This window comes from Octopus bimaculoides, chromosome 1 (assembly GCF_046866305.1).
Source record: "Octopus bimaculoides isolate indiv1 chromosome 1, ASM4686630v1, whole genome shotgun sequence".
Taxonomy (NCBI): Eukaryota; Metazoa; Mollusca; class Cephalopoda; order Octopoda; family Octopodidae; genus Octopus; species Octopus bimaculoides.
Window position 1 is genome coordinate 109,915,254 of NC_142928.1, and position 27,817 is coordinate 109,943,070.

Sequence of the window (27,817 nt, forward strand, 5' to 3'; positions counted from 1 at the left end):
TGGCAGATGGGATGCTTAATATCTACATTTGGGTCTCATTCACCAATAACACCATCTCTCCTATCCTGCTGCTTGCATGACAGATGACAATGTATTCAATCTTCAATCCTAACCCATTACCCTGATTTATCTCTATTGCTATCCATTATTCTTTCTCTCTCGTTTCCACCTTTATCACCTCAAGTAGATCATTCACTGACACCTATCACTCACTTCTGCTTTCATTACTCCCTCTTTCATCACCAAGCCACCAAGTAGCTGTCGTTCATTCTATCTTTTATTACTCTCTCTTGCACAGAGCACTCTCATTGTTTCACCTATAACACCCTCTTGGTTATGTTTTCTATTCAATATCTTATGAACCATTATGTACTTGTCTCTTAACCATGTTTCAATTCCCTCACCAACAACCATCATGTAACCATTCTCTCTCATACACAAACACACATTACATTCTTTTCTAATCACACTCCCACTATGGCTCCCTTCCTTTACATTCTCTAGCACTCTATTTTCTTCCTACAGTGCTCTCTCTTTATAAGGCGTCTCGCTATACCACGTCCCCACATATAACGCAGGTGGTTTGAATGGACCCCAAATAATTTGAAGTATACATCAGTTTTGGATGCTATTACTGAAGAATAGAAGTTCAATACTCACTAGATTTGTTTTATTAAGCATCCAATCCAGCACTGCTCTAAAAATTATACTTTGCTTATTTCTAAACTCTATCAGTCTCTCTCACTACAGGTAATTTATATTTTAATCATTTAAAAAGCCTGTCTATTTTGTTTTTTCTCCTCTACTTTTAGCCATTTAGGTGCTAGAACCAGTTTTTCAATACCCTTGCTCAAACTGAACTTGTAAAATGTTTTGAAACAGATATACCACTATTAGTGCTGAAGCCCCAACATTCATAAGAGTACACTTCATATTTGAAACAAAGAAGACCCTCACCTCGAAGGCAATAAGCAACAAACACACCATTTCTGTGAACAGCAACAAGGTTGCCTAAATATTTCCGAGCTTCCCACTCAAATTTCACAACTGTTGTTGTTTTCACCTAAAAATTATAAAAATAAAGAAAAAAGAAAAAAGTATTTAATGTGAAGTAAGTTTCTAAATGCTTAAAATTCCTATTCAGTTATTTTCATCAATTTTATATATAAGAAATCAGGTTTTACTTTTTTTCCCTCATTACATATTGTCCTCAGTTCACAATGTAAATTCAATTTAAATGAGAGTAATATCTTAGCCTGTTAATCTAAGATGTTCACTTAAGTTCAAATTATGGCATTTAGAACTGATAAAATACAATCAACTTGGCAAACTGATTAAACTGGCTACATTTTAAGTGATCAGAATGGACAAGTAACAACAAATAAATTTACAAAAAATTAAGTTTTGGTAAAATATTCAAATATTATTCATGTTCAAGTAAACCTAAAAACTTTAACAATAATTTGACAGTCTTTCATTAAAGGCTATCAAATCATTTTAGTCATTTAAAAAATTATGGTAAAAGAAATCTATTAAGTAAATACCAAATTTGGAATAGAATTTTAACTAGAACAGGTAAAATGTCTTTATAACATTAAACACAATTTACTGGATTCAAATGGCTTCATATACAAATTAAAAAGCTTAAGAAGAACCAATTGAAAGAGGAATTTATTAATTCCATTTGTTTTTAAATGAAAAAGTAAAAAAACACTTTAGTTCTTGAAATGAATACTGTACTCTCTATTATTACACGCAACATAAAAATAGTTTATAAAACCAACTACTATCACAATAGATTTGCACTCAAAAGATACAATTCTTAAAATTTGTTCCAATATAAAAGAATAAATTCATTTTTTACAAGTCATACAAAAGGAATTACCTTGTTGCTCCCAGCTTGGTTTTCTGGATTGCTACTCAATCTGCTAGTAATAACCTCCACTTCTTTACTCTTGACACTGAAGGTATTAGCACGATCATTTCCCTCAAGAATTCTGTAATAGCAAAGTCAACATTCAATGATTCTTCAGGCTGTATTATTTTGATATAAGTCAAGATATAAACTCCATCACTTTAGATTCTAAACAATATACATTTAACATCACACAAATATCTTTATTTGAATAAATACTTTAAATAACAATAATTTCACTGTACCAAAAGATTAAACTTCATGTTTTTTTTCCTACATGTTTGTATTTAATATAATATTCATGCACCCAAATGTCAATCTGTATATTGAGCTATAACTTGGCATTTCTTTTCAGACTAAAGTATTCATGAATTGAAAAAATTTATATAATAGAAGTTCATAAAGTTGTGCTTACATTCTCTGAGTGTTATTAGAACTTCGGTAACCAAAAATGGCAGCAGGTTGTGCTAAATGGCTAAATAATAAAAAAAACAATTGCAATTATAATAAAATATGTATTATAAATATACATGCAAGATTATCACTAATAAACTGATAAAATTATATTTAACAAAATGTTTTGAACCAATGAGTAACTGAACTAGAAGTTTGAAAGAAATTGCTGTAAACCACAAACTGGAATTGTGGATCCCACAAGGTTCCAGCCGGATGAGGCATGGTGGTGGAATGGTACAGCAGTTAGAGCCATGAAAGAATGGAAAGATTGAAAAAGAAAGCAAAGAACAATATCAGTTACATGGAAGAGAAGTTATAGATAGTAAAGAGAAACATTAAAAGTAGTATGCCGATGTTCTGTGATGAGAGAACCAGAGATGCAAGGTGTTCTTGAATATAAAGCAGTGTATCAAAGCAAATCCAGATATTGTTGGGGAAAAATATTTATGGAATTATGATGCCTCACTTGCCTTCACTGATTCTAAGAGTAATGGAAATATTACCATGAAAGGTTGCTGAATGAGAAGAATATATGGAAGAAAGATAAACTGTCTCAAATAAACCATACTGAGAGACTTGCTAATGAAGTTGGTAACTACACAGTTGAAAGAACAATTAAGAATGCAAAGGAAGGAACAAGCAAGTGGACCATTAAAAACAATCACTATGATGCTGAAAATATCTGACAAACTAATACAGGGAGGTGTCATTCACAATCACTGGTATAATAGTATCATTGACTACTACAAGAGCAAGAGATACCCTAGTTAGAAGCAAGTGGAAGGGTACCCACAATATCCTTTTCCAAGTGAGATAAGTATGCAAGTTCTTGCCTAAGATCAAACCAATACATCTAGTATTTGTTATCCTAGAGAAAGCCTTTATAGAATACCTTGCTCTGTAGTTTTGTGGTGACAGAATGAGACTAAATGAAACGGCATAAGAGCCATGAAAATGACATTAAGATAAACTTTTAGAAAAGTAAGAGTTAAAGGAACTCAGTGTACACATAGGTATCCAGAATTCAGTTCTCAACTCTTTTTTCATTATTGTTCTCTAGGCCATAACAGAGGGATTTAAGACAAGCAATTGGAAAAACTATCAGCTGATGACCTAGGCTTCATATCTGAGTCAGCCAAAGAATTAAAGAAATTTCAAATGTGACACCAAAACCTAGAATCAAAAGGCCTGAAAATAAACATAGAAATGACAAAAGTTTTAGTTAGCAAGAAAGAAAATAAGGCTTTACTGTATCAGAGAGGTGACAATACTCAATAAGTCAGCTGCCAGTACGCGATTTGTTTCCAGAAAAGACAGAAACATTATAAAATGCTTATGCAATATTGTATTATTGTTTACAAAATAAATATAAGATAACAAAATGTCAACTTTTATTATATATTATATATTATGTCATAGCTGTGGCCAGTGCCCCCTGACTGGCTCCTGTCCTGATGGCACGTAAAAAGCACCATCCAAATGTGGCCGATGCCAGTACTCGCTGACTAGCCCCTGTACCGGTGGCACATAAAAAGCACCATCCGAACGTTGATTGATGCCAGGCCCATCTGACTGGCTCTTGTGCTGGTAGCACGTAAAATGCACCCACTACACTCTCAGAGTGGTTGGCATTAGGAAGGGCATCCAGCTGTAGAAACACTGCCAGATCAAATTGGAGCCTGGTGCAACCGCTAGCTATCCAGACCTCAGTCAAACCGTCCAACCCATGTCACCATGGAAAACTGACGTTAAACGATGATGATGATGATTATATATATTGTTTCCAGTATAAATTAATATTACTAAGAAATATTACCAGTCCCTGGCACATTGGGAAAAAAACTGCCAGTAAGCCACATCAGATAGTTGATGAAGCACTGCTGTAAACAACATAAATTGTGGCTGCACATGAAGTGTAGTAGTAACACAAGCAAGTCAACAAAGGAAGACTTCATATGTAGCAGATGCCCAGGAGTAGTTAGCAGTAGAAGCATCCATGAAATATATTCCTTATACCAGGAAAGCTCCTTAGAAGTCGATAGCTTCTGTTACTTCAACACACTGATTCGTAAGGGAAGTGGGTGTTCTGAGAGCACAAGAAGGCCAACAAAGAAACAGGGCTTCATATATAATAGATGCACAGGAGTAGTTAACATGAGAACACATAATATAAATTCTTTCAAATGGTCAGATCTTGTTACTAAGAGGACTTAACAGGGGAAGAGGATGTTCTAAAAGTATAGTTAACCAAAAGAAAGATGAGATGGACAAAGTTTAGAAAGCTATTACCACTGTTGGAAAAAAGGATTCTCTCTCTCAATGAAGATCAGAGTGTATGATGCGTATGTACAAAATATGATGCTGCATAGTAGCAAAACATGTCAATTTTTTTAATTGATTGCATAATGTTCCTTTTATAACTAATGAATTTTAAAAATGAAATGTCTAATATTATAATTTCTAAAAATAAAAATAGACTTAATAAATTCAATGTACTCAATAAATGATAATAATGACTATATAATGCAAGAGTATATATTTTGGGTGTGCTAGTAAGTGATGGAGGCACATGATTTAGTGGTTACAATGTTGGACTTGTGATTGAGCAAAACACTTCATTTCATGTTACTCCAGTCCACCCAGCTGGCAAAAATAAGTTATCCTACAACAGACTGGAATCCTGTCCAGTGAGAAATATACATACCACAGAAACCAGGAAACAGCCCTTATGAGTCTATACAACTTGGGAAGGAGCTTCATCCTTTGTCATAGGTACATGATGCATACCTACCCAAGTTGGTAAATTTTAATTATAAATAATTCTGTTCATACAGTATCACGAACATAATCTGGTCATGATTTGCTTTCAAATCTAATACACACACAGAAACAAAGTCAGATTCAAATCATTGTATCCAAGAAGAAAAAATCTGTTTCTGTACTCATACTTCAGGCTTTGTGCCTAAAGTAGAAAAGATCACACCCTTTTTCCCCAAACATTTTGGGCCTTATGCCTAGAGTAGAAAAGAATAGTCGGATTAGCACAGCAGTATACCCTGTGACAAAAATCTCTATACACCACTGATGTAATGAATATATTAAAATGCATACAAAGAGAATAACAATATAGTTATCCTTTACATCTTCCAGTACCATGTAAGGTATTGCTAAATGAAGGATGAATTGGAGCTAAATAACAATCTATATAACATAATACCTAAATCTGCTTTATTAAACTTCTAATCTTGATGAGGATTAAGAAAAATGTGGGTTGAAAGGAGTTTGGGGAAAGAAGAACAAAGTGTTTAGTATAGGATTTGAGGTGGGGGAAAAACAAAAGAAGTGTAGTTGCAACAGAAGAAACAATATATGACCATTATGAAATTTTAAACACCTAATCTCAATGCATACTAGCAAACATTGTTATTTAGGAAATATTAATTTTAATCCTAAATCATATTGTAATAAATGTAAATGTTTCCCATGTTTTGGAGGAGGTTAAGGTTAGGATCTAGATTTGAATTCATTATGTTAAGCAAATGAATAAAACAACATTCCAAGATGATCAGGCACATACTCTCAACAGACAGATGATCTGGGGTATGAAGAATTAAGAGTTCTGCTCAAATGCACAACAATTTACTTTCAGTGAAAATGAACAAGACATATTCACTGAAAGTGAATATTAACTCACAGCCAATGAGTTTTATGGTTTACTTAGTATTTCAAATTGTAGTTTTTAAAACTCTTGGAACAGCAAATTACAATTGGTGCAATGCCCAATCAAGTGTTTTGAACATAAAACAGGTAGAATATCTGGGCCTGATATGGTCTGTTTGAATGCTAAAGGGATAAAAAAATATCCACAAAATTACATTCAAAGATATGAAATTTATTACAAATGTGCTGGCTAAACTTTTGTAAAAGCTGGGGGTTTTTTTTGGGTTTTTTTTTTTAACTAAAAAATTCTAGCTCTCTTAAAATTAACACACTAATATTTTTAGAAATTCATTATGTTAACATTTAGACAACCCTAGATATTTCATATCTACATTGTATGATTAAAACTCTCGAAACAGAAAATTAAGACAATTTGATTAAATTAGTTGTAGAAAGAATCAGTGCAAGTTCAAAATCAGCTTCACCTTTTTGTTACCATATTTCTGTTTAGATGCTCTATGTTTCTTTCAATTAATTTTGAATATAACAAAGAATTTAGTAAAATAACTTAGTTATCATTATGCTAGTGTTAGGTACATAAATTGTGACTAAAGTTTGGTGGAAGATTTTAATTCAAAACTTATGAAAACAAGACATTTGTACTACAGAGCCAGAGGCAGTTTCAGCTGGGTTGGTATCAAAAGGGTTAAGGATGAATTATTTGTTATATTCTCTAAGACACAAACAACAATAAAATTGTTAACATACTTAGCTCCTCCAATATTTGCTCCACCATTATGATTGCAAACAGATCCTGAAAAATTAAGAAAATGAATAAAAAGCCAGGAGGAAGTAACAAAAAAAATAATTTGTAATTAATTTATGCATTTAAAACTACATATTTATATCCCTTAGATCAAGATATTTTATGGATACAAATCAATCTGAATGTGTGTACATATCTGGAAATAAAACACTTGATGACAGGGACCAAAACAGTGTAGTTATAAATATTGCAAATATATGTTCTAAAGAGGAGATCAGCAGTTTGAAAAACTACAACCTTATGAAAAGTATAACCTGTATCAAGACAATTTATCAATTATTAGCAAACACACCAATCAAGTCTGCTCAGGATGACTGTTTAATCTAATACTTTTGGATTTGGGATTTGATGTTAAGTAAATATTTTAATATTTATGTTTGAAACCAACAATTTCAGCATTTAAATTCAATATGGCATAGGAGTGGCTGTGTGGTAGGAAGCTTGCTTACCAACCACATGGTTCCAGGTTCAGTCCCACTACATGACACCTTGGGCAAGTGTCTTCTACTACAGCCTCGGGCCAACCAAAGCCTTATGAGTGGATTTGGTAGATGGAAACTGAAAGAAGTCCATCGTATACATATGTATGTGTTTGACAACCGATGTTAGTGGGTTTACGTCCCCGTAACTTAGCGGTTCGGCAAAAGAGACCGATAGAATAAGTACTAGGCTTACAAAGTCCTGGGGTCGATTTGTCCAACTAAAGGTGGTGCTCCAGCATGGCCGCAGTCAAATGACTGAAAAAATAAAATAAAAGAAAAAGAATGGCTGTGAGGTGAAGATTCCAGCTTAAGCTTAATGTATTTCTAAAGACCAAGTGTTGTCCTCAAGATTTGTTCAAACTCCACAGTTGCATGAAACTATACCATTCCACCAACACAAACATAAATTAAAAAAAAACACCTGTAATCAAGCTTGAAATATTGAGTTTTCTGAAACTCATAAATGAACCAACTTTGATAACCAAATGAAATATTTTTCACATTCATTGCTAAAGAATCTTTGGAATAACATTTATTACTTTACATGGTTTGCATGTGATATAGGCTGAGAAAGGTTTGCAGTACAGCATATTGCTAATCCACTTATTTCTATGAGATTCAGTATGCAGAGATATAACTTCACTGATTCTTTGTTATCCTAGCACACAAAATTATTTTTTAAACCAGTGGTTCTCAATCTTTTTGGAACATAAAAATTAAGTAAAAATATTAGTAGCACTTTACATGGAAAATATTCTTTAAAGGGTAAAATTTTCAAAAAAAATACAGAAAACTATTGACTACCTTGTTTTATTAATCATACTTGTGCTTAAGTTATGAATAACATAGTTCTGGAGCTGTTCAAGCATGAGTATGAATTTTCTAAAGCCTCAAATTAGATATCTACAGCTCACCCAGATGTATCTTGTGGTATACCAATTTGATGCAACACAATATTTACCTTAGCGTTTATTCTAAAAAGAATTTCACTTATATAAAATACATTTTCTTTACTTACAAAATTGTTCTCTATGAATAGCATCTATGAGATATATATATATATATATATATATATATATATATATATATATATATATATATATAATATATATATATATGTATATACTGAACACAAGTGACTAACCCAAGTCCTACCCTTGTGCACAAGCAAGGAAAACAAAGGCTACAACATGCTGCATATAAACAGCCACACTATCATTTATATCTCTTTGTAATTAAAATTTCATTACGCTAAAAGCATATTAACATTTCTGCAATTGTCCTCCCTTCTATTTATTTCAATAACCATGTTACCCAGAACAAATGGTGAGAATGTAGAACAGTGAAGAACCTCTTCTATCTAGCAGGATGCAAGACAACTTCACTGTAATGGTGCCACAAAGAAATACATCCAGTATCGTAGTAAGCATGCCAAAATAAAATGCACAAATGAAACAGTACCCTAACCATCGCTAAGAGGGCTGAAACTCCAAATAAGAACCAACTCAGACCATGATAAACTTTCCAACCCATGCCAGCATGGAAAATTGACATATGATGATGATGATGATGTGAACATCACAATAAACAACGTCCATATAGCTTTTTAAAAAAAGTGGTTGTGCTATTTAACAGTATGCATTCAAACAAATGAATACAACTTCACAAAAGGTTACTAGTGGAATTATAATAGTGTTCATACACCTACCTCCGTATTTGTTTTTCTATAAATTTCAGTGTGGGAAATTCTGTCTGTGGGTGTGTTTGTGGAATTGCTAGCTAACTCCTCCTACATCGTTTTATCGATTTTGATGAAACTTGACATGTGAGTAGAACTCATGTCTGGAAACCTCATGGCATACTCAAGATTGTTGAAACAAAATCGATAATAGGGCACCTGGAAGGGATCCTTATATACAACTAATATATTTTATTTTAAAAACCAAGGGAAATATCTCATTCGCCCCTGGAAGAGATCCTTATATATAGCCAAGAGAAATAACCCATTCATTTCCCTAAATTATTTGGTATAAATCAAATTGAGAATGCTTATTTCTTAATATTTGAACTGTTAGAGTTATTTTCACAATTTACAACAAGTAAATAGTATTTTCCTAAACAATAGATCCACTTATTTCGATTAGTGACTTATTCACAACTATACCAACACTAGCGCCCCTGAGGGTAATATTTTCTGGGAACACACAAAAGCCCTTTTCAGAGTTATTTACTTTGAATTATTATCTCATATCTGATTAGCCTGTTATTACATAACATGCTTCACAATTTTAGTATACATACCTTATTAGTAGTTCCTCCTATGTTCTATATACTCTGGGAAATCTTTAAAGCCCTTTTCGAGGTTACTTTATTTGAATTCTTACTATCAGGTAACTAATTTCATGTTATTATATAACTGACTTCACAATTTGGGTATTCATAACTCACTGGGAATTCCTAAAAACAAGATACTGTGTAAAACAGTTCAGTATTCACTGTAAATGCACAAAAACTGTTTTAAGGGCTATATACTTTGTATTGTTGTTATTGGATTAGCAAAACAATTATGAGAACGGAACCAAGGGATAAGCCCCGCTTTCCTGGGAATTACCGGGTACGTCAGCTAATATATATATATATATATATATATATATATATATATATATATATATATATATATATATATATATAATAAATTTGTACTCTACAGAAGTATAGAGTGACCCATCAGATTAATGAAATGTTATTATAACTAAACATAAAAACAAACAATTATATATATACACACACACACACACCACCATCATCATCAGTTTTCCATGCATGCACAGGTTGGACAGGTTGATAGGAGCTGAGCAGCTAAAGAGTTGCCCAGGCTCCATTTCTATTTTGGCATGGTTTCTACAACTGGATGCCCTTCCTAATGACAACAATGTATATGAGATTAAAAGGACATTTGAACTACACCAAAAACACGAACTGTAAAATTTAAGACTGCAAGAGATTCCACTGACATCTTCCATTTCTATGCAGTGATCTGAAGATACACTTGGGAGAATATGAGCTAAAGGCAAGCTAACAAAATACTCATCAGTAATTCAGTGCATCTACTGCTTACAAAGTACCAATTGAGAATGACAATATTATTAATGGCTAAAAATTTTGGTCAGCACAACACTTAGGATAAGATAGGATTTCTCTTCTTTCTATATATTCCAAAATAAACCATAACATTTCAATACAAAAAAATCTGAACAATTTACTGCTACACAAATACCCATAAACTTCAGTCCAACATTGATCTTACCTGCAACTAAACAATAAATACTCCTTTCCAATATACAAATCTTTCATCTGCTAGCCATAACCCATCTCAGTTGCCTAGGTTATACTGTATTCTAAATTCACTCCACTAACATGGCTATCAAAAAAAATTCATTTGCTGTATTCAACACCGTCAAAACTTCAGGAACCATCTGCAATTGTACAACTAATTTGTATCCTGCTTTGAATATATCTAACTTAAGTCACCTTTCTCTCTTAAGTCATCAAATGTGGTTTTAATGTAACTCTCTTTGATTCCATTCACCTCTAATACAGATACAAAGAGATCAAATAGTTTCCTTTATTGAACTGTCAATATCATTTTGGCATCTTCAGTCACCAATAACTTAAACCACTACACTTGGTCTATTTTTCACCTCTAAATCTTCAGATTAGATGACCACTGCATAATCAAAGTAATACATTTACAGCTTCCTGAACCTTATGATACACCTGTGTCTTTCCTCTGAATCATCATGGATGGCTAAAAAGGTGAAAAAAAACTATCTGCAAATACTTCAAAGTTCACACAAGAACATGCTGCAGGCAGCAACACAAGCTAAGATCAATGTCTTCAATACCTACAGGAAGATATCAACCATCACCAGCTCAGAAATGTCCAATGCCTATAAGATGCCAGTTCTCTCAAATCGTAGCCAATCCCTTGCCAAAGAACACCAACAAAATTAACCACCAGTTACCCCTATACATAACATTTTCTGCCTACTTAAAGTTTAATGCTGAAATCAAGACAGTATTTTCATAAAAACGCTAGTTCACATTTTTATTTTACTTTCTACATATGTTTATGTAAAATAATTTTATAACATCAAAAATGTTTAAAAGGTAATCTGTTTACAAACCACTACGTAGTTAAATGCGGATTTCTGTTAAAGATGGTACCATCCAAACATGTATTATTTTACATTTGTAGTTATTAGTACACTGATGGTGGATAAAATTACAATAATCATTTATTTATATCAGTCAGGCTATTTTCATTTTCAATTTAGAAAATTATCAATAAAACTTAGTTATAAACATTATGAGTAGAAACATTTAAACCAAAATTAGATTTTTATGAGGAAAACACTTACGAAATTCAAATTCAACAAAACTAAATGAAATTTTCACTAAGTTCAAAAATAATTTCAAATCCTCAAAAATTCTTTTATGTTAGGGTTGCAGTTTTGGTACCTTTGTATTGACAAGATGCTATTTAACACAACTTAACTCACCAAATGAATTCAACATAACTACCAAAAATTCTGTAGGTAATTAATAATGTAGATACTTTGAAACTATGCACATATATATATATATATATATATATATATGTATATATATATATATATATATATATATATATATATATATATATACACACACACACAAGTGTATGTGTGTAATCGTCCAAATTTAAATCAGTTCAAAATTGGTAAAAACCAGAATAATACCGATTTTCCGATAATGCAAGAAAAAGCGGTTATTTATTTCCACCAACCACAATTAATTATCGCTAAAATAAATTACTTTCCAAGCTAAAATTTAAGCCCTTTACTACGTGACCTTCACCATTCACACCTAAACTACTTAAAACAAATTTCAATTCTTTTCAAAGTTAGAATGTGCCATATATCTTGACATAGTTAATAGACATGCTTTGGATGTAATTCCAGATTTGTGGATCCGATTGAAATAATGAGAACCGTAACACTGGAATACCTAACCAGTACACACACTACTTTCATTATTGAAATTTTTATTCCTTAATATTTCATTTTCTCTTCGCAGATGAAAGTATTAAGTATTTATCCTGGCAGTAAAGAGGAAACAAATACTAGTTAAAGACGTATTTGTACAAGATATTAAAACTGCTTCTTTTTTTTTTTTTTTTCCATTTCAAATTCACTTTCACATTTTTGATCTCAATAAAACACTTATTCTTTCATAGATTACCAGAAATGAAAAAAGCGCCCTGATTTCTAATTAAAACTAGACAAAAATAAATTTGAGTATCTTGACACAGTAGTAAACTTGACAAAATCCAAAAGTTGCATTATTATTGAACAAAATCATACCAGCTACCTTCAAAAGAATAATGTCATATAAGAAAAATAAATGAAACTTTCCAAGACAATGAACTAAGCAGAGCGATCAAAGATGACTCTTTAAATTTTGTAAAATTTTGAATTACTCCATATGTATGTTTAACGCATACTTCAAATATCTATAAATATTCAGAATAGGCGAATATAGAAATCTAAAAACAGGCTGAAGATATCTAGATGCATATAAATTAGAATTATCAAACGCAACTATATATTTCCCGTTTTGTCTGTAATGGTTTCTAACATTTATCATCTTCGACTTTTTCAAGAAACAGCACCAACAAACAAGCATAGTCGACAAATATACTTGTTCTAATAGAACGGTGAAGATAAATTAGTTTGAATGAAACATTTACCTGAAGGTGCAGTCTTTGGAGTGGAATCAGTAGAGCAATTTATCAAGTCATTCACTGATTTTATTTCTTCTATAAATTGAGTTACGGATTTCATGTCGCCGATACTTTGAGTTTTGGTACCGGTCATGTTAGTGTTACCTGTAACGACATTACTACAACTAACATTAGTAGTGTTAGACACACTGCTACTTAAGGAATCAACACTGCTAGTTAGTTCTGTTGGAGTCGAGCTGGTTACAGAATCTTTACTTTCTGCCACTAGGCTTTGACCGGAACTACCACCAACCACCTGAACTTGAGGTTTCGTTGTAGTAACACTTTTGTCCGCTGATGGAACTATTGATGTACCAACGTGAACAGCTTCACGTGTTTGCTCACCATCCTTGGTATCATCCGAGGTAACAACGGATGATACACTAGAGTTAGCCAAACTGGACTCACTGCAGTTACTCCCGACAGGATCCATAGGTTTAGAATCACGTTTTTGTTGCAGAATTCAAGTAGCTTCTGAAATAATCTCCAAATTTAAAGAAGAATTTTCTTTCAATCGTTTACTTTGTTTTGGTCTTTTTATCTTCAAGGGAAATCCGTTTGTATTTTTTAATTCAATAATAAAATACTGGTAAATTTGAAAAATGAATTAGAAAAAAAAAGAGGATAAAAATAAAAAGATGTTTGAATAAGACAAATGGTACGGATTTTCTTTCTGTATCTGAAAGAGAATAAATAAACCGCTATTCGCTGCTTTTCCAGCAGCGGCCATGAGAATATGGCGGTAAGCCTTATGATCACGTGAACACGCTGAAACGAAAGCATTCACTAAATTAATTTTGTGTCATATTTATTATATTTATCAAAACTACATTTTGGTGTAGTGAAATAGGAGAATAAAGTTTGGCGAAATAATATTAGAAAATTAGAAACATTTCATTATTGCTATATCTATATTTCAAATATTGAATATAGTATATTACTTTGATTACATAGTGTTTGACAGTTTTATCGCTTTATATAAAAATTAAAATAGAACTAGGTAAAACTGGATCTGTAAAATGAAATGTGAATTTCGTTTCACTCTTCTCTAATTGAGCCGAGTTAGTCTTTTGGATATTTGCTAGTGAACATGTAACCAATTACTTTGAATATTTGCTATTAAACATGTAACCAAGTACTTTGAATATATTTTTATACCAAATGAGTACTTAATTGATAAAACTATCCCAATTCCCTTAATATTCAAAACATCTATTAACTAATTTACTTCAATGATAGAAAATAATTTTTTCCCATTTGGGAAAGAAAGCTTCGACACTAGACCAGTCCTTAGCAACACTCTTACCTCATAAATGATGCATTTCTCTTAGCTTACCTTCATCTGTTCTCCACCAGTTGTTCTTTGACTGTCCAAGCTTTCCCTTTCCAAATCTATTTTAATGCCAACTTTGGTGTTTTGTTGCGGTCCATTCTGAATGCGTAACTACCGGCGTTTTATATCGATGACAACCCTATTCCAACCAGTTTTGCACAATATGAAATTAACTGAATAAAAACCATACCCACTCTTCATACCTTTATTTCAGTATACGTTCACAAGAAAATACTCAAATTTTATTTGAATCACACCCAAGACGCAATATACTCTTTCCAATAATACGATTTAAAGTCCTGTAAATAAATCAAATAAATTTTATTTTCAATACAAATTTGCAAAATTGAAGCGTTCATTGTATTCGTTTTCCATTCTAATCAAAATCTTCTATTTAGAATAATTGAAACATAAATCATTGATTTTAATTTTAAACTGTTTTCTTCAATCACACAGCTAAGGAATCAACCATCAAAACTGGAAGATATTCTCGGCTAAGTGAAACTTTAACCCTCCTTATATAACATAGAAACTAGTATAATATTTAGTTTATTTCGATCTTAAACCTGACGGAAAAGTAAATCTACTTTAAATTTCCACAATAAATATATAAAGTGTTTAAAATGGAAAACTCATATCGCAAAGACATCATAGCGTTCTTTAAATTTCCTTTATACTTTCAAAAATTTAGTTCGCCGAAACTATAATAATCTACGTTTCTTTCGATTAATGAAAGAAAATTTTCTAGGTTCGTAGGTCAATTGCAAATTTTCTTTGAAATTTCTATATAGAAAAGAAAACGACAAGAAAGGAAAGGGAAAGGAAAACAACAGTAAGCCAGTTTCGTTTCATACATCCCAATGATGCAACATTACATCGAAACAATAGGAATTTCATCACAGGTAAAAATTGCACCACGTGTGGAATTTCAAATGATCTCTTCTGAACTTGCAAAGAGTTTACTTAGGGCTTACCGCATAATGTTGTCGTTTGCAATTGTATAGACATAAAACGAGATATTACTGAAAGGCAAACAAATCATTTTTAAAAGATAATGTTAATTAGTATCCTTAAAAATAATTTATACCATCACTTTTCATGTTTCTCTATCTGTATATGTTACATTCGGACAGATCAACAGAAAAAAATACTTTTATCTTTGTAGAATTAGTTTACTAAAAGATACCCAGAACGCAATTCAAAAAGGCACTTTATTAGTTAATTGTTTGTAAATTATTCAAATAAACATTACTTCATTTGTATATCTTAAACTGAGTTCGAAAGTTCTAATTAACAAACACCCCCATCACTAGGCTGCCATGGCCTTTCTTGCCGCCTGAATGCTGGTCGCTTCGCGCGTCATACGGATTTGAACCTGATACTCAAGAGAAGCTTGGCCCGGGCAAACATCCTCTCCATCTTGGAAGCATCTGGATTGTTCAGATGTGATGGGAAGAGACCTGGCGGCCTCACCCTGTGCCCTTGGTCGCAAGGCAGATGCCTTGTCTGGGATATCACAGTTAGAGACTCCTTTGCTTCTTCTCACATCCTGGATTCTGCGGTCATGGCAAGATCCACAGCTTCTGCGGCCGAGCGAAACAAAATCCTGAAATACCACGATCTGTCGGCCAATTACATCTTCCATCCTGTGGCGTTCAAGATGTTTGGTGGGGTCGGATCACTAATTGCGAGATTCCTGTCTTCACTGGCAACTTGCTTTGCAGAGGTAACTGGTGAGGCTCGTGAGGGTGCTTGGCTGTTCCAGCGCATCGGCCTCGCCATCACCCGTGACAACGCTGCAAGCGTGCTGGCGCACCTAAATAGCCATTAGAGAGGTTTCCTTGCACCCTCAACTTTTCAACCCAAGGTGGTGAATTGTTTTGTTTTTTTTCTTTTTTCTTTCTATTTTTTTTTGTTTTTTCTTCTTTTTTCTTTTTAATTTTTTCAATTGTGTTCTCTGTTTTGTCCAATTTTCTAATTTAATTTTGTAAAACGGTAAAGACTGTGAAGGCAATAAAATACATACATACAGTTCTATATTTAAGAGATGAGGAATTATGTACATTATTTACATTATGTACAATTGATGGATAGTTGTCCTCATCTTGTTTGTTGTTAACACGAGTATATGGCGTAGTGGTTAAAAGCGCAGGCTACTAACCCCAAGATTCCGAGTTCGATTCCAGGCAGTGACCTGAATAATAATAAGAATAAGAATAACTACACTGAAAAATACCTTAGGAATGAGAACCCAGATTCGAAATTTCCCCAAGACACCTGATGAAGGCTGGAGGGTATATCAGCTGAAACATTGTGTTAATAATTGTAGTGAAAAAAACTGAAAGAACGGTTGGTCCTATAGCTGGCACCTAGTCACCATTTAAGAGAAGCTATGTGAACAGAATCACGTCGGGGTCACCAGTTATAAGAATTGGATGAGATATGACGGCTCGGCCATCTCTCCCCAGTTCTTATATTAATCATTAAATCCAGAAATTCAACAACACGAGGGATAACGGTAACAACAGATCAATAATTTATTCTAGGTTGGTGTAGAGCCGTTTCGTTCCTGGGTGAAAGGCATGCCGCTGGGATACCAAAGAAGCTTCGACCACATGTCGGGGTCGAGTTGAGAGAGCCTGGAAGAACGTCTTGTCGCGACAGCTGCTAGATCGAGAAGAGGTCAAACGCTATTGCTCTCTCTTCACCTGTTGCATTGCGCATGCGTGCTCGGGTACTTCCGCTGACGGCAAGTCCCTTGCACATGCGCAATGGCACTTCCCAAGATGACGGCCAATGGCGGCCACACGCGCCACTACACAACAAACAAGATGAGGACAAATATCCGTCAATTGTAAAAAAAATGTAAATAATGTAAAATACATACATATCTAAATTTTTTTAAATTTAATGATATTCAAGAGAGCTATTACCTTTAAAATTTTAAATTTTAAAGTGGCAACTAGCCCAAATTAAAAATGATAGTAACGTGCCGTCCTGAAAAGTAGCATTGTCGCCTACTTATGCCCAATCTAGCAAATCTTCTTGTACTTACCTCTGGGTTTGGAGAGAGAGTTCAAGAGACCGTGAAACCGCCCAGTGATAATGTTGTCGGTCGCGCCGGTCGTCGAGAGCTGTGACGCAAGGGTCGTACACGGTCGATCGTTTCACCCGCTATGATCAGAGTCCCTTCGATCGGGGCTGCCCAGAGCTGGTGCCAGGCCCATTCGGAGCCGGCGGCGATCGGCGGTGTTCTTCGGACTGAAAGTCGGGTTGCTTGGAAACGCAGCCCAAAGCGAGTGGTAAGTTCCATCCAAAGCTAAATACGTGGACGAACCCGATAGCCGACAAGTACCGCGAAGGAAAGGACAGTTATGTCAACAGCCGAGGGGCCCCACTGAACGAGGAAGAATGAACAACGAAGTGAGGGAAGTACGACCAGCGTGGTCTTCTTTGGCCTCGGGGCAGTCGTGATGAACAGACGTGTGTGTGGATGCAAGTGCGAGACAGGATTTAGCAGTAGCTACTACACATAGACAAGACAGGTAGGGCACGTTTTGAATTTAACACAGCCACAGAATTGCAGATGAGGGTTCTTTCCCTCTTTACACACCGTAAAAAATTCTAATCATGTCACATGTATCCCATACTACTGATCTTTATGCGCATATTCCAAAATTCCAGTCTTTTGGAAGCTGTTAAAAGCATTTTGCTCCTGAAAAATGGAGGTCATGGAGCTCTAAAATGTGGGAGCTAAGGGTCCCTATTGGGTGGGGGGGATGTCTTAATGTCAACCAGAGAAGTTGAATTGTTGAGAATCTTTTTTGACTTGGGTGTTATATCTATTGTTCGAATTTCTTTGAAATAGGAAATATATGTATGTTCACTGGGTTTGTAAAAGAGAGCAAAGCTACAGAAAACCAAAAGACAAATGATCACAATAAGCAGTCAGCTATCCTACCCTAGTCGTTACTACTCCCCAATGTAGAATTCCTAACCATACAGGTGACAAGCACAGCTGTAAGATGCATTACGGATCTATAGCAATTGGAAGGGCGTGACCCATCTGAAATAAACATTAACAACTGTACAAGTCTATCGTTACCCTGAGGATGACAAAAAATGAAGGAAGACAAGTAATGTTTGAGCAGTCGACGGCAACAAAATTGGATGTAAGGGCAGCAGCGAAGTGGAGATAGCGGTGCATGACACAACACTGAGGCTGCGGGTGATTATGATCGACCATGTGGTAGACGGAAGTGATGTGGTGATGGGCACTGACGTGATCAACTGCCTTGAAGGTGTCAGTGTCAGTGAAGACATGGTTTCATTTGGTGGTGTAGAGGCGTCATGTGCTATGAGTCTCCAGCATGAGAGGCGGGAGAGCTCTGCGGAAGATAGTACTATTTACGCCATTGAGGAGTGCTTCCATTAACAGCAGTGGTGCAACCAACGAAGGGCATGGTCAGGCCGGTACTGGACTTTCGAGAGTTGAATGGCCATGTATCGTGACACATGGGTGGCGAGGTGACTGCGTTTGCGGAGAGACGTTGCATGAATGAAGACAGATAACGAGGGCGGTAACGATTGTCGATTTGAAGCCGAAATATCTGCAGCTCCATTTGAGTGAGAAACTATGGCAGTATCAGCTGGTGCGATATAAGGGCCAGACATACTGTTTGACTAGGCTGGGTTTCAGGCTGAATTCTACGCCAAAGATCATGGCAACAGTGCTCAAATCTATCCTGGGAAAAGTGGACAAGGTACAAAAAATCCACCAATTCCTATATAGACAACATCTTGGTAGACGAGACTGTAGTGTCTGCTGCAGAGGTCATAAGTGACCTAAAGAAGTTCGGGCAGACTGCGAAACTACTGGAGCCAATGGTTGGAGGAGCTACACTGGGGATCAAGCTTCAAAGAGACGCATTACAAGACTAGTAACTTGGTGTAGAACTCAATATACATGTTTCAGAACAAAGTCTTAGATGAATATAGAACGGTAATAAGAAATGACATAGGAAAAATAAAGATTATGTAATGAACTTCATTAGCTTACAGCTGTTTCTGCTATAAGATGCAGAGTTTACTGTTAGACGAGTACATCCTATAGCTTCATTGGAGCAATGTATCCAAAAATATAATTCTTTTTTTGCCAAATAAAGTGCATTGCATATTCGAGGCTCTGATAAAGCTATAGGATGTTAGCCAGGTACTCAAGAGTCCACCGCATCTCATAGCAGAAACAGTTGTAAGCTTATGAAGTTCATGACATACATTTTGTTTTTCCTGTGTCATCTCTTTTCTTATATCTTTGTGTCTGCTTTGTCCCCCCTACCAATATTGGTGTGTTTACATTTCATAGCATAGTTGTTCAGCAAAAGAGACTGATAGAATAAATCCAGGCTTAAAAAGATAGTACTGGGGTCTATTCATTTAACTAAAAAAAATTCTTCAAGACGGTGCTGCAGCATGGCTGCAGTTTGAAACAAAAGATGAAAGAAAAGATAAAGGTGAAATAGTTATAATTTCACTTCTTTCAAATTTCATGTTACCTATACAAAATTATGAAATTCGTCTAATTTTGAAAATAATGAAATTTATTATGTTCAAATATAGATTAAATTAATTTCTCCATTGTATATTCGCAATAAAAATGCTATCAATAAACAATCGTTTGTTTCACTCAGTATAGAGTCTAAGCGTTGAAAACAGGATACTCTCCGTGTATATAAGCAATTTAGAATTTTTATTTTTAATGATTCTGTAATTCTTTGGTACAGATAAGAAATACAAAACGTTTAGCCGCTTAGCCTCAGTATTTTTCTTGTTCAATATTGCTGATTCATTTAACAATTTAAGTTGTCTGTCGTCTGCTCTTTCGGTGGCCTGCTACAACTCTTTTTTTCTCACTCTTACTCTACTACTAATTCTCTCTACCCCACTGTCACCACAAACTCACTGTAGTTAAACAGAGAATAATGCTTATTCCTTATGACACGGTCATTTGCTTGTAGTGAACAGGAACATCGAATTTTAGACAAAAAAAAATTATGTATAAAAATTTCTGATAACTTGCTCCGTGTTATTATTTACAAAATGTGCAGATTGCAAGGGAGGTAACTATGTAATTGTATTCAAAGATTAAAATTTGCCTCTCCCTTTAACCCAAACTTTAATTCCCACTTTCTCTCACGCGCGCGGTGTAAGCAAAAACGAACCAATACTATTATACACGGCTGAATTGGATGCCAGATTCGCAGAAGCTGGCACAGTAATGCGCTAGCTCCAGCATTCGATCCTCAGAAGAGAGGTTGGCAAAAGAACCACACTCGCTATTTTCCGTACAATTTCCATGCCTATACATAACTACGGTCATGGATGTTAGTGATAGCCAAAAGAATACGATTGCGAATATAAGGTTCCTCCAAAAGATCTCTGGAGTAACGTTACTCAACGGTGTGTTGATCATCCAGGTCAAGTCACTACTTCCTCTCAGTGACAGAGTGAGGAAACTGCATTACGCCAACGTCAATGAAATCAACAGAGTTTCTTAGATATCTGGTCTGCAAAATGGAACTTTTTGATAATTGTTACGTTACATATATTTGTGGTACTAATTTGAATATTAAAATAGCTCTTTCCCATTACCAGATTTTCTCACATTTAATGATAAAATATACCATAATTTGTAGGTAAATCCACATATGATAGGACTATATAAAACTAATAAAAATAGATTTGATACTTTATTTAGCAAAATAAAACGGCACAAATGCAACTGAAAGGTAAGAAATAAGTTTGGGATGTCACAGCTTGTAACTCCATTGCTCCCTCCCACATCTTAGAAGCTGCGGTAAATGCGAGGGTTCACTGCTTCTGCAGCTGAACGGAACAAAACCCTTAAGTATCGGTATTTGTTAGAGAACCATTTCTTCCAGCCTGTGGCGTTTGAGACGTTTGTAGAGACTGGGCTGCTAACAGCGAAGTTCTTTGTCATCATTAGCAGCTCGCCTCACCGGGATGGGATATCAGGTGGATGCCGGTGAGGGTGCTTGGCTGTTCCAATGCCTTGGCCTAGCCGTCACCCGTGATAATGCTATGAGCGTGTTGGCTTGCTTCGTTGAACCTTGTGGTGTGTGACCAGTTGGAGCACTTAGTGTTGAATTGATGTTTTTTTTTTCTTTCTCTTCGCGCATGGTTGTTTTCTTCGGTTTGGGATTTGCATTTTAATGTGGTTTTGTATTATATACTTGTTGTATATATAATTGTTAAATTATCTAAATTTTCAATAAACTACATTGCCAGGATGTTAAATTTCCCAGTTGTATGTGCGAGTGCTTTTAACGTTTCTTGTGAAGTACACGATGATTAAATTTGTGGCAGCCGTAAAACTACGGTATTTTCCACTACACTATCATATAAAATAAAGGGGTTCCATGGTAAAATCAAAATAGGACGAAATGGCAACATCAGAAGAAAAGAACTGAACGAAAACGTACGGCGAGAGAAAGAAGCGGAAGTTATTCTCCACCAAAAAGTAAAAATATGTTATGTTGTCATAACAACTTAATTACCCACCGCCACTATCATTGTCCCAGGTGTATAAAACAACGTTGTTATAGCAGCAGCAAAGCTGTCCTTTATAATGCACTGTTAAATTTTTTTATCGTCACTGGTAAAACATGAAGGAAATATGAAATATGACACTAGCTGAAAAGGTGTCCGCTACAAAATATCCGACAAAACAGTACTTCAACTTTTGTGATTGTGAGTATATAAGTCTATTAAAAAGTTTAAAACTTAATTTATATTTTCAAATTTAAAATTAAAGTTTTTTATTTCAAATAATTTTAGAAGTGCAGTGACAGAAACGTTAGATCACCTCACTTCCATATCACCTATGTAAATATAAACTACAGCTTTCTGGGTGTGGTCGGTCTGTTGCTTCCTCATCTTCTCTCATTGCCTAGCTGACTTCCCCTACCTTCATTCTAATTCTAGCTTTCTCTCTCCTCTTTCTCTTGGCTGATACTCTCACACCACCTCTCCCTCACCCTACATTACCATTACTCTTTCACTTCAATTCCTTATTTAACTTTGTCTCTCAACTCTTCTAAATATCTTCCACAATTTATTTTAGTCCTTTTACTTTCTTAGTGTAAATTTTTATCTTTTATTTTTCAAATGTCAATAAAATAAGCTCCTATAAAATACTGAATTTCATTTTAATGAACCAAAAATGCCCGCCTTTTCCAATATGAGAAATAAACATTATTAGAAGAGTGTTGAGACATTGAAATGATAGTCAGTGTTTTAGGGAAGCTCACAATATCCTTCTCTCTTTAAAATATATTGTTTTCCCAACAGGACATTGGCATAATGACGCTAATCAAATTGATTTTTTTTCGCTTTGGCTTAATCAGAAAGAGCTGTGCCCATGACCAATGCAGGCCCTCTGAAACTAGTGAATTGATGTCTGTGTCAGCAACATAAAGCATGGGTATATGCTTGGTGCTGTGGATGTCTGGTAAGAGGGCAATATGTGTAACAAGTGGAGGAAAGACAAGTGGGCTTCAGTCAAGGGGGTATTGGCTAGTGCAGAGTAGTAGAAAAGTCAGTGGGTCTAATTTAAGCTTTGTAGAGTTTCTCCTATACTAGTAGTACTCAACCAGGATCCATATGGTTCTAGGGGAGTCCATATAAAATTTTGTTAAAATTTATGTGCAATAAATTGGTTGTACTTCTGCAATACACAAAATATTTTAATTTTTCTTATACAATGCCTCATAATATTTGATTATAAAAATACAGTGATATTTTTTATATACAGTGAATGGTTGTGGAGGTCCTGTAGAGTAAAATAGGAATCAAAGGGTCCAAAGGTAAAAAATGGTTTAGAACCTCAGTGCTGTACTATGAATATGAGATTGCTGAGAGAAGTCATTAGTTGTTGTGAGGTTTGGTATATAGTAGCGTCTTTGAGAATTTTGATTATATGTTTTCAAAATCGGAAAGAGTGAGGTACTACATAAAGATGGTCAGTGATTGTGGCTTTGTTTTGTTGAAAGAACCAAGATTTTTATGTTCCAGGTGAAAATATTTGAAGATCTCTGTTCGTAGAGATGCTGCAGGTTTGATATGATGTGTCTAGGTGAAAATATGGATTTCACCTTTGTACAAAGGTTAGGAAGGAATGACATTATCTACAAAGATGTGACTGTCAGTAGAGGTGACAGTTAGTAGGTTGAAGGTGTGGGCCAATGAGAGCTTTGTCAATGCACACTTAGTAATGTACTCTGACAAGAAGCATCCAACCTAAGGGATGGATAAGCTCATAAGCAGTTAACTTAGCCCCAAAAATCTCTGTCCAGACACAGATATTTTACTCAAGGTAAATGTAATGACATTACTTTCCTTAGATTTTTCACTTACTTAAGAACCACTGGTGATTTGATGTCAGTAGATCTAGATCTGCAAAAACCATGTTGTGTTCATTGAGTAGGGGTAAAAGACTCCTGATGTTGGAGGTGAGATAGTGGAAGTGAGAGTGATAGGTGGGCAGTTGGAGCAGCTACTTTTCTAGGGAACAGGACATATAGTATCATGTTTCCAAAGATGGTAATGGATCCCTCTAGAAATGGAAAGATTGGAAGGTTTGCCAAACATAGGGGCTAGCTCTGGAGCACACCATTTGAAAGTAATAGTAGGGACAGTGATGATCTTATTAGTTTAAAGCTACGGGAGATATTTTTATACTTAGCTTGTATGTGGCAATGAGACTGGTTTGGGAGAGAAGGATGGTTTTAGTGGAGTTTTTCTCTGTGTGTTGCAGAGTTGGATGCAAAGTAGGCAACAGATGCTTTCTCTTCCTATGTATGCTTACAGAGCCATTATAGATCAAGAGTGATGGATACAAGGATTTCACAAAGTTTGCAAAGACTCTTAAGGAAAATCTTACAGGCTGTATTCAGTATGTAGAGCAATAGCTATCCAATGGGTAGGGTCACTTTTTTTCAAGTAGGCCATGCTTTCCACCTGTATTACTGTAGTATAGCTACATGTGAACCTATACTATTGTAGTATAGCTACATTGAAGAATTTTGGTTATATGCTTTGTTTGTATGACAAATGTGAAAAGTCATACAGAACAGGATGATTTTGGTTACTTGCTTAGCTGTCATGGATTAGTTGGGTGTAAAGGTCATTTACAAGGATAGTCGTCATAACACTTGCAGAGTATTGACCGGTTGGCTAACTCAAAGTGCCATTGGATTTGCGAGGCAGGGTGTTGTGTAGTAAGTAGAAATACAGTAGGTAGCCTTGATTATGTTGTGGCCAGATGAACTGATAGCTGCAAGGTGGTGACAGTTTGGCAGTGAGAAAGAGATCAAGAATTTTGGAATGTATTTGGGGGATGATACCAACACAATTTTTAGAGCAATAAATAGCAAAATTTACTCCAAAAAGAATAAAGTGGGTTAAAATGAAATATTGAACTCATGGATCTTTTCTGTTTGGCTTTCACTTTTTGTTATTCATTTCTTCAAGAAAAATTTTAGCAAAATGTTACAGGAGTTTAAAGTTTAATTATTTGTACCCAATCAGAAAACAGGATTTGGAAGCTGGCATTTTCTGTGTGATAACTTTTATTAAACAAAATAAAAGCAATATATTATGGAGACAAAAGTTGTAAAATGTTTTGAAGTTTTAATAAGTTTAAATGAGTAAAGTCATGTGAAATGAAAGTTTGAGATACACTAGAGTTAGGGTTTGGAGTTGGTGTTTAGGGTTTAGGGATTGAGTTAGGGTTTAGGGTTAGACTTTGGGTTTAGGTTTGGTGATTATGGTCAGTGCGACCAGTGGATGACCTGGGCTTAATCAATTAGTCACATATTTTTAGTGAACATTTTTCTAAAATTTTTCTGGAACAAGTGAGGAACAAAATCAGATTCAGCTTGAAAAATTATATCAATGTACCAAATTTGAAAAAAAAACAATTAATACATTTTTTGTAGTGAAAATTTTAAAACAAAAGTTCAGAATATAGGTATGTAGTAGTTGTAGTATTAAGCAGAAAACAGCTTGGCTCATTACTATGAAAACAGGCACCAATGTGTCTGTGGATTGATTGGCTAAAATTACCCAAAATTTGCAAACTTTAAAAGCTATTAACTTTTTATTCATTAATTTATGGCAGAAATGAATTTTATTTCCGCAACGAGCTTGCAAAACTACATCAATATATCAAATCTGAAATTAATTAGAACAAATATGAAGGAATTGAAAAGTGAAAGCCAGACAGAAAAGATCCAGACACAATTTTGTTGTCTTGGTATCACTATATCTATTATTACTTGGAGAAGTTTTGATGCTACTAATGTTTTTAGGGAAGGCGTAAATGTTACAATTTATCAAGAAAAAATTCATGCAGTTAATTTAGATATGGTTCATTTAAAAGATTTGCTTGTTAAAATTGAAGGAAGAACTCATTATATAAAAATACTACATATATTTTCAATACAACTAAAAGCTAGCTGTATTTAATTGTATAGGAAACATGTTTAATCTTTAATTTGTATTAAATATATGTGGTCATCTCACACAAATTGATATATTCAGTATGATTATGTAAACAAAACATTTCCATGGATAAAAAATAGTTATCCATTTGCCAAACATACATATTCTAAAATGAGTTTTAAGCACTATTTTAAAAAGTTTTTTTTAAATTCCCCTGAAACATTGCTAAAAATGTAGAGCTTTAGTGAAAAATAAATAACAATAAAACCTAAGTTCATTGCACTATGTAATACAACTAAAATATGAAGTGATCTCTATTGCAAGCAGAACCATTTTGTGCTAATGACTCATAAATTGCTGAGAATGAAGGTATTTCACACACAGAAAACTTGCCAACTCTATTATTTTACCTGTTCTCTTTTCTTCCAAAACAAGAAATTTGGTACTGCAATTTTGTAGTAATTGAGAAAGCTGGAGTTTGGTAATACCTGTCAATTTTTCTATCAGCAAGAGAAATAGGAAGAAAGATAATGTGTTCATAAATTATAAGTGGTGATTAATATTTTGAGCAAGGACCTTTGTTAGAGAAGAAAAAGTATTATTTACACTTCCCAATGAAGGACCCCATCTGAAATATTAGTCCCTGCTTATAGTATACAAACATATCTCTTGTTTAAATCATATTTCCTGATTAACTTTGCATTATGTTTCAAATCTAAATAATGTTAACCGTTTGTTACCATATTTCTATTGAAGTACACTGACTTTTGTTTTAGTTAATTTTGAAAATAATGAAGAATTTATTAAAATAAATTTGTTGTTATTAAGCTTGATGTTAGAACATAAATTAGCATGGAATTTTAATGGAAGGTTTTAATTTAGATTATCAAATATACTCGCAAATAGATTGCACTGTTTTTTGACAAAAATTTCAATAAAAATCAGGTCTGTGACTTAACATCACAGGGATCTGAAGTAAACAGTGGCATATCGATGGTTCAGAAGAATTTTTTGGTTTGAATCCTGATAAAGTTTGATAACTATATTCAAATGAATAAACACTTTCCTTATGTAACATTTCTTTCCATTCTGTTTGCAATTCTCGATGTTTTTCTTATCAAGTTGATACTTATTGATTTTTTTTTTTGTCAAGTTGATTTATCAATTAGACTACTTTCATAAAGTAGTCTGATTCCACAAAAATGTTTTAATATCTGTAAGCAAAATTTTGAAATAAATGTGAATATATGATAATATTTAACAAATATTAGTTACACTTATGTTAAAAAGTGTTATGTAACTGCCTTGATTATAGGGCAACCTATCTGCAAGTCAACCAGAAATACCTACTTTGACAACTACAAACTAAGGGCACAACCTATCCACTGGTAGAACCTGTCCACAAGTACATACAGTACTTTAACATAGAAAATTTGTATCATACAACTAAGGACAATCTCAGGTGGATTAACATCAAAAGGGTTGATGTAGACTATGATAAGCCTACTAATTCAACTGGTTTCCTAACAAACAGCATATTTAATAACATTATTTCTAAAAATAACCAGGTAAACTACTCTTGGTTTTAACATTTCCATATACATATTTTCCAATTTTCTATTTTTAACAGTATTAATAAAAATCTGATCACTTTGGAAAAGTTTTTAGATAGTCAGTTAAACAATGGGTATGTTCTTCACTTTATTCCTGAAACTCTGTAAAGAAAAGCATCTTAAGCCAGATTCTGAGCTTTTAGAAAGACTCCCACGGTAAGTAACATTGTTTTTGTTTTAATCTT

The 27,817-nt window shown here is 34.2% G+C and overlaps 2 protein-coding genes across 12 annotated transcripts in view; one reads left to right on the forward strand and one right to left on the reverse strand.

Annotated features, from left to right (window-relative positions):
* Positions 1-14,616, reverse strand: part of LOC106868485 (enhancer of mRNA-decapping protein 4) — a 55,129-nt gene extending 40,513 nt beyond the window's left edge. For 4 of the 7 annotated variants that reach the window (XM_089356010.1, XM_014913783.3, XM_014913782.3 and 1 more), the window contains exons 1-5: positions 13,131-13,912; positions 6,800-6,845; positions 2,331-2,390; positions 1,886-1,997; positions 958-1,063 (exon numbers count right to left, since the gene is read on the reverse strand). In XM_089356010.1, coding sequence (XP_089212136.1) covers positions 958-1,063; positions 1,886-1,997; positions 2,331-2,390; positions 6,800-6,845; positions 13,131-13,596 — 790 coding nt within the window. In that variant the 5' untranslated portion in view covers positions 13,597-13,912. Of the gene's footprint in view, positions 1-957; positions 1,064-1,885; positions 1,998-2,330; positions 2,391-6,799; positions 6,846-13,130; positions 13,913-14,469 lie in introns of those variants that run through there. The other 3 variants (XM_089356018.1, XM_089355999.1, XM_014913781.3) reach the window with 2 other exon arrangements.
* A 3,289-nt stretch (positions 14,617-17,905) lies between these two features.
* Positions 17,906-27,817, forward strand: part of LOC106868484 (leucine-rich repeat-containing protein 45) — a 63,389-nt gene continuing 53,477 nt past the window's right edge. For 3 of the 5 annotated variants that reach the window (XM_089356039.1, XM_089356044.1, XM_014913778.3), the window contains exons 1-2: positions 22,078-22,266; positions 27,650-27,788. In XM_089356039.1, coding sequence (XP_089212165.1) covers positions 27,703-27,788 — 86 coding nt within the window. In that variant the 5' untranslated portion in view covers positions 22,078-22,266; positions 27,650-27,702. Of the gene's footprint in view, positions 18,042-21,526; positions 22,267-27,649; positions 27,789-27,817 lie in introns of those variants that run through there. The other 2 variants (XM_089356030.1, XM_014913772.3) reach the window with 2 other exon arrangements.